The 7,500-nt window shown below is 48.6% G+C and overlaps 1 protein-coding gene across 1 annotated transcript in view; it reads right to left on the bottom strand.

The window, feature by feature from the left end:
- The window catches only part of KMT2B (lysine methyltransferase 2B), an 86,462-nt gene that overhangs the window by 22,174 nt on the left and 56,788 nt on the right, over positions 1-7,500 (bottom strand). Inside the window, exon 23 of the mRNA XM_082274387.1 lies at positions 2,994-3,152. Coding sequence (XP_082130513.1) covers positions 2,994-3,152 — 159 coding nt within the window. The remainder of the gene's footprint in view (positions 1-2,993; positions 3,153-7,500) is intronic.

The raw sequence follows: 7,500 nt of genomic DNA, 5'->3' as shown, positions 1-7,500 counted from the left end.
GACCTAGCCTGAACACAGCGTGGCCTGTTGGACCTAGCCTGAACACAGCGTGGCCTGTTGGACCTAGCCTGAACACAGCGTGGCCTGTTGGACCTAGCCTGAACACAGCGTGGCCTGTTGGACCTAGCCTGAACACAGCGTGGCCTGTTGGACCTAGCCTGAACACAGCGTGGCCTGTTGGACCTAGCCTGAACACAGCGTGGCCTGTTGGACCTAGCCTGAACACAGCGTGGCCTGTTGGACCTAGCCTGAACACAGCGTGGCCTGTTGGACCTAGCCTGAACACAGCGTGGCCTGTTGGACCTAGCCTGAACACAGCGTGGCCTGTTGGACCTAGCCTGAACACAGCGTGGCCTGTTGGACCTAGCCTGAACACAGCGTGGCCTGTTGGACCTAGCCTGAACACAGCGTGGCCTGTTGGACCTAGCCTGAACACAGCGTGGCCTGTTGGACCTAGCCTGAACACAGCGTGGCCTGTTGGACCTAGCCTGAACACAGCGTGGCCTGTTGGAACTAGCCTGAACACAGCGTGGCCTGTTGGAACTAGCCTGAACACAGCGTGGCCTGTTGGAACTAGCCTGAACACAGCGTGGCCTGTTGGAACTAGCCTGAACACAGCGTGGCCTGTTGGAACTAGCCTGAACACAGCGTGGCCTGTTGGAACTAGCCTGAACACAGCGTGGCCTGTTGGAACTAGCCTGAACACAGCGTGGCCTGTTGGAACTAGCCTGAACACAGCGTGGCCTGTTGGAACTAGCCTGAACACAGCGTGGCCTGTTGGAACTAGCCTGAACACAGCGTGGCCTGTTGGAACTAGCCTGAACACAGCGTGGCCTGTTGGAACTAGCCTGAACACAGCGTGGCCTGTTGGAACTAGCCTGAACACAGCGTGGCCTGTTGGAACTAGCCTGAACACAGCGTGGCCTGTTGGAACTAGCCTGAACACAGCGTGGCCTGTTGGACCTAGCCTGAACACAGCGTGGCCTGTTGGACCTAGCCTGAACACAGCATTGCCTGTTAGACCTAGCCTGAACACAGCATTGCCTGTTGGAACTAGCCTGAACACAGCATTGCCTGTTGGAACTAGCCTGAACACAGCATTGCCTGTTGGAACTAGCCTGAACACAGCATTGCCTGTTGGAACTAGCCTGAACACAGCATTGCCTGTTGGAACTAGCCTGAACACAGCATGGCCTGTTGGAACTAGCCTGAACACAGCATGGCCTGTTGGAACTAGCCTGAACACAGCATGGCCTGTTGGAACTAGCCTGAACACAGCATGGCCTGTTGGAACTAGCCTGAACACAGCATGGCCTGTTGGAACTAGCCTGAACACAGCATGGCCTGTTGGAACTAGCCTGAACACAGCATGGCCTGTTGGAACTAGCCTGAACACAGCATGGCCTGTTGGAACTAGCCTGAACACAGCATGGCCTGTTGGAACTAGCCTGAACACAGCATGGCCTGTTGGAACTAGCCTGAACACAGCATGGCCTGTTGGAACTAGCCTGAACACAGCATGGCCTGTTGGAACTAGCCTGAACACAGCATGGCCTGTTGGACCTAGCCTGAACACAGCATGGCCTGTTGGACCTAGCCTGAACACAGCATGGCCTGTTGGACCTAGCCTGATCACAGCATGGCCTGTTGGAACTAGCCTGAACACAGCATGGCCTGTTGGACCTAGCCTGAACACAGCATGGCCTGTTGGACCTAGCCTGAACACAGCATGGCCTGTTGGACCTAGCCTGAACACAGCATGGCCTGTTGGACCTAGCCTGAACACAGCATGGCCTGTTGGACCTAGCCTGAACACAGCATGGCCTGTTGGACCTAGCCTGAACACAGCATGGCCTGTTGGACCTAGCCTGAACACAGCATGGCCTGTTGGACCTAGCCTGAACACAGCATGGCCTGTTGGACCTAGCCTGAACACAGCATGGCCTGTTAGACCTAGCCTGAACACAGCATTGCCTGTTGGAACTAGCCTGAACACAGCATTGCCTGTTGGAACTAGCCTGAACACAGCATTGCCTGTTGGAACTAGCCTGAACACAGCATTGCCTGTTGGAACTAGCCTGAACACAGCATGGCCTGTTGGACCTAGCCTGAACACAGCATTGCCTGTTAGACCTAGCCTGAACACAGCATTGCCTGTTGGAACTAGCCTGAACACAGCATTGCCTGTTGGAACTAGCCTGAACACAGCATGGCCTGTTGGAACTAGCCTGAACACAGCATGGCCTGTTGGACCTAGCCTGAACACAGCATGGCCTGTTGGACCTAGCCTGAACACAGCATGGCCTGTTGGACCTAGCCTGAACACAGCATGGCCTGTTGGACCTAGCCTGAACACAGCATTGCCTGTTGGAACTAGCCTGAACACAGCATGGCCTGTTGGACCTAGCCTGAACACAGCATGGTCTGTTTAACTAGATGGACTTGTGTCCTTTTTCAACCAGACTAAAGCCTAGTAGAAAACGGGCCAAATGTTGGGTGGTAAAATAGAAACTGGCTGACATTCGGCCCGCGTGTACGGCAGCTGGTCTGACAGAAGCCGACCACTTGGCCGGCGGGTCACGGCCGAAAAAGATCTGCCGACCAGCTCCCTGTCAGCACTCTCAGCCAATCTGAGCACGTTGACTGCAGTGTTCTGGCGAGAGGGGGGGGGGGGCGTCCCCCTGTAGGTTTAAAAAAATAAATAGTAGTCCCGGCTTAACTAGGTAACTAAGGCCAGTTTTCTGGCTGTGCCAAAAGCCAATCCAACGAAGGGAAAAAAAAAAAAAAAAAAAAAGGTTATTTATGAGATTTTTTTATAAATCTTTACACAAATGTTTTGCCTTTCATTCCCAATAAACTGAATAGGTTGTTTTACAAGGTGAGGAGTTACATATACTTAAAAAAAATATAATAATTTTGCTAAACCATATTATGGAATCTCCAACAGACTCGTCTCCCTGCAAAAAGTGTATAATTCAGCATCAGATCCTCACCGTGCCGTCCAAGAGTTTGCCGTGTTTCTGGCAGAAGACCTTCTTGTCTTCCTGGAAGGTACAATTTCGGGCCCGGGCACACATGAAATGGAAGTTACTCTGGCATGTGGACAAGCAGCAGCCCACGGTGGCTCCGGCCTTCGAACAGAACTCACAGCGCTGTCAGGGAAACACAGAGGAAGATATCAGATCAGTGCGATAACAGCCCCCCCATCAGAGGAATCGAGGAGGCCATGAATCAGAATAAAGGACGGGGTGCAAGCATCCTGTGTGCAATATACACAAACATTGGCAAGAAGATGGTAATATTGCACTCCAGGTAGACAGCTTGCCCTAAGCCTGAGAAGAAAATGTTACAGTGATACTGAAGGCAGTTTTTTTTTTTTTGTAAAAAAAAAAATATAATATATTATAACATAATATAACCTATTATAATAATATATTATATGTTATATTATTATATTTTATATTATAATAAATAATATAAATGATAATATTAATATACATCTATACACACACACACACATTGATATATATATATATATATATATATATATATATATATCACTCTCAATCTAATAAATTATAATATATATATATATATATCTCAATATCTCTCTCTAAATATATATATATATATATATATATATATATATATATATATATATATATATAGCTATATCTCTATATCAAAAATATACCGGCTCTGTGCAAGGATATTGCACAGAAAGGTTGCTTAGCTCCTCTTCTGGCAGTCACCCTCTGGCACAGTCACCTTCTCCCGCCCCTGGGTGCCTCCTTAGCAAGTTGAGTGCTAAGGAGGCACCATGCATGCTCCTGAGCCAGGCTGTGTGCATCCATAGACACATCCAGGGCCTCTGATCAGGCAGTACAGTCACCCCTCCTGTACTGGGCCGGGGGGCCCCAGGCACCTGCTGAGCAGGAGGGCCAGCTGTACCGTCTTAATTGCAGTCATCGATCTGCTTCTTCTCCAGCCAGCAGCTGCTGCGGGCACACAGGGGGGGGGGGGGGGATTTCATTTAATGGCCCCTTTGTTTCTTGAATGAACACAGTGAGCGATCGAACCGAATCACTCCTGTGTCCATTCATCACTGACGCATAGTAAACTGTTACAGAGGAAGTTAAGTCTTGAAAAAAAATTTGTGTTTACCTGCAAAGTAAATGCATAATAGGGAATATCCGATCGCCTCTCGGGGGATCAGAAAGGAATTTTTTCCCCCTGCTGTAGTAAATTGGATCATGCTTTGCTGAGGGGTTTTTCGCCTTCCTCTGTATCAACTGCTGGTATAGGATTGTGTATATGGGATTGTATGGTTGGGTTCTCTTTACTGTTTTTTGTTTTTTTATGGGTTGAGCCGGATGGACTTGTGTCTTTTTTTAACCTAACTATACAACTATAAAATGTGCTAGTATGCAACGCATACTAGCACATTATGCAACACCTGCAAATGAATCCCACGTCGTCCCCGCTGGAGGCTGCATCCATCTTGGCCCGTCTTCCTTCCGGGTCTGCGGACTTCAGCTGTGTTAGTGGACGAAGTCGCAGGACGTCATCGCGAGGGAGCCACCGGTCACGGCACAGGGCTCTGAAGAAATGGCACGGGTGGCCGTTCTTTCAGAGTGCATGCGCCAATGACTTCATCGGCTGCATGCAATGTAAATATCTCCTAAACGGTGCAAGTTTAGGAGAGTTTTACAGTGCCTATCGGTAAGTCTCGTCATAGGCTTACCTATAGGTACAAACAGTACAACCACTTTAATTTTCTTCAGTCTGCGAAAGAGCAGGAGGCTTCTGAACCAGTGGTTCTCAACTCCAGTCCTCAGGACCCACCAACAGGCCAGGTTTGCAAGATCACTAAATTACATCACAGGTGATATCATTTGCTGCTCAGTGATTGCAGTATTCTAGTCTGCATCTCCCCAAGGTAATACCTAAAACCTGGCCTATTAGTGAGTACCGAGGACCGGAGTTGAGAACCACTGCTCTGAACGCTTCCTATTCATTCATCTGTGCAGCTGAGGCTGTAGTGTAATGGATTGATAACTACGTCCTCATTCACTTTCAGCCCAGGAAAGGGGGAGGCCGGTCAGGTAGGCTGTATGGGGCCCCCGTGATTTCTAACAGCAGCCCTGGACACATCCAGCGCCAATAAGCCACGAACCCTCCCCTCCTCACAGGATTTTGACTGACAGCAGCAGGAGCCTACCACTTCACTGCCCTCGGTATCTCCTGTGAGACCAGGATGTAAGGGGAGCGGTGCCGCAGCCAAGTGCAGTCACAGGAGCCAGGTAAGTATTTATATTTTCCTGCTTGGACGGATTCTGCCCTGGATAAAAGGGGCCTTGGAGTCCAATTTTTATCTTCTTAAAATGTATGTGTTTTAAAGTGGAACGTCACTCTCGTCATCAACATTGATGATTTTTAATCCTCATGCTGCTAGCAATAGTAAATTGATAGGTAAATTATGTCATACATCCCAGGAGTCTTCCTGGTTTCCCGTCTAGGCAAATGATGTCATACATCCCAGGAGTCTTCCTGTCTAGGCAAATGATGTCATACATCCCAGGAGTCTTCCTGTCTAGGTAAATGATGTCATACATCCCAGGAGTCTTCCTGGTTTCCTGTCTAGGCAAATGATGTCATACATCCCAGGAGTCTTCCTGGTTTCCCGTCTAGGTAAATGATGTCATACATCCCAGGAGTCTTCCTGGTTTCCCGTCTAGGTAAATGATGTCATACATCCCAGGAGTCTTCCTGGTTTCCCGTCTAGGTAAATGATGTCATACATCCCAGGAGTCTTCCTGGTTTCCCGTCTAGGCAAATGATGTCATACATCCCAGGAGTCTTCCTGGTTTCCCGTCTAGGTAAATGATGTCATACATCCCAGGAGTCTTCCTGGTTTCCTGTCTAGGTAAATGATGTCATACATCCCAGGAGTCTTCCTGGTTTCCCGTCTAGGTAAATGATGTCCTACATCCTAGGAGTCTTCCTGGTTTCCCGTCTAGGTAAATGATGTTCTACATCCCAGGAGTCTTCCTGGTTTCCCGTCTAGGTAAATGTCATACATCCCAGGAGTCTTCCTGGTTTCCCGTCTAGGTAAATGATGTCATACATCCCAGGAGTCTTCAGCTAAGCACTCTCCCCTGTATGCATACTTGAGCTAAGGGCAGAAGTAAATGCTGCATTTTCCCTTACTGCAGATGGCCAAGGCCAAAAATGCTAGGGCAGTTATGGTGAACCTTGGCTCCCCAGATGTTTTGGAACTATATTTCCCATAATGCTCAACTACACTGCAGAGTGAATGAGCATCATGGGAAATGTAGTTCCAAAACATCTGAGGTGCCAAGGTTCGCCTTCACTGTGCTAGGGCGGGTGATTTTCAAGGTGATTTCTAGGCAAAAAAATGCATGAAGACATGGATGGGGGAGTTTGCTTTGAAGATTAACCTCCCTGGCGGTCTGATTAGGTCAGGATTTCTATGCTAAAAGCAGTACATTGTTTTGCATGGAAATCGGTTTTATATTTTAAAACTCATCTTTCCCTGCGATCCCCCGCCGTCCTCGCACTCTCTCCCCGCTTTGTGCTTGGCCGATGCCAGCACCGGTCTTCCGGTTCCCTTCCCTGCGAGCGTTGCGACGCAGAGGGGTGGAACCGGCGGCAATTTCAAAAATGTAAATACACTAAAATGAGATAGAAAGCTGTGATTGCACGGTATCATTCCATTTCACCACAGGATTTCACCTGGTGACTTTTCCAGTGCCCTGCCTGAGCTTTGCCAGTGCTTTGTGCCTGGAAAATAGAGAACGACCATGGCGTCCAAAAAGGGTGCTTTTTGCGCAAAAACGATTTTAGACGAACTGGAAAACAGCGACAGCGAAACAGAGTTACTTGAACTGAGCGATAGCGATTGGTGGGAAAATTCATCATCAGGTACGGAAAGTGACGACAGCGACGATTCTGATGTCTCTTTCTGGCACATCGGGCCGTTGGAACTTCTGAAGAATCATTTGATAAACTTCCCAAATTCCACAAGCGATGTTCCAGAAAGAGACATCAGAATCGTCACGGTCGTCACTTTCCGTACCTGATGACAAATTTTCCCACCAATCGCTATCGCTCAGTTCTTCAAATAACTCAATTTCGCTGTCGCTGTTTTCCACTTAGTCTAAAAGCACTTTTATGCGCAAAAAAAGGACGCTTTTTGGACGCCATGGTCGTTCTCTATTTTCCAGAACTGGAAAAGCACAGGCAGGGCACTGGAAAAGTCACCAGGTGAAATCCTGTGGTGAGATGGGATGATACAGTGTAATCTGTTAGGATCACAGCTTTATATCATCTCATTTGGTATATTTACTTTTTGAATTTGCCGCCAGTTCCACCCCCCTGCGTCGCAACACTCGCAGGTAAGAGAACCGGAAGACCGGTGATGGGATCTGCTGAGCACAGAGCGGGGAGAGAGTGTGAGGATGCCTACAAGACGGCGGG

The sequence above is a fragment of the Pelophylax lessonae genome, assembly GCF_965119305.1.
Source record: "Pelophylax lessonae genome assembly, chromosome: 12".
Taxonomy (NCBI): Eukaryota; Metazoa; Chordata; class Amphibia; order Anura; family Ranidae; genus Pelophylax; species Pelophylax lessonae.
Note: the sequence above shows the minus strand (reverse complement) of the source record. Positions and strands in the feature narration are given on the sequence as shown.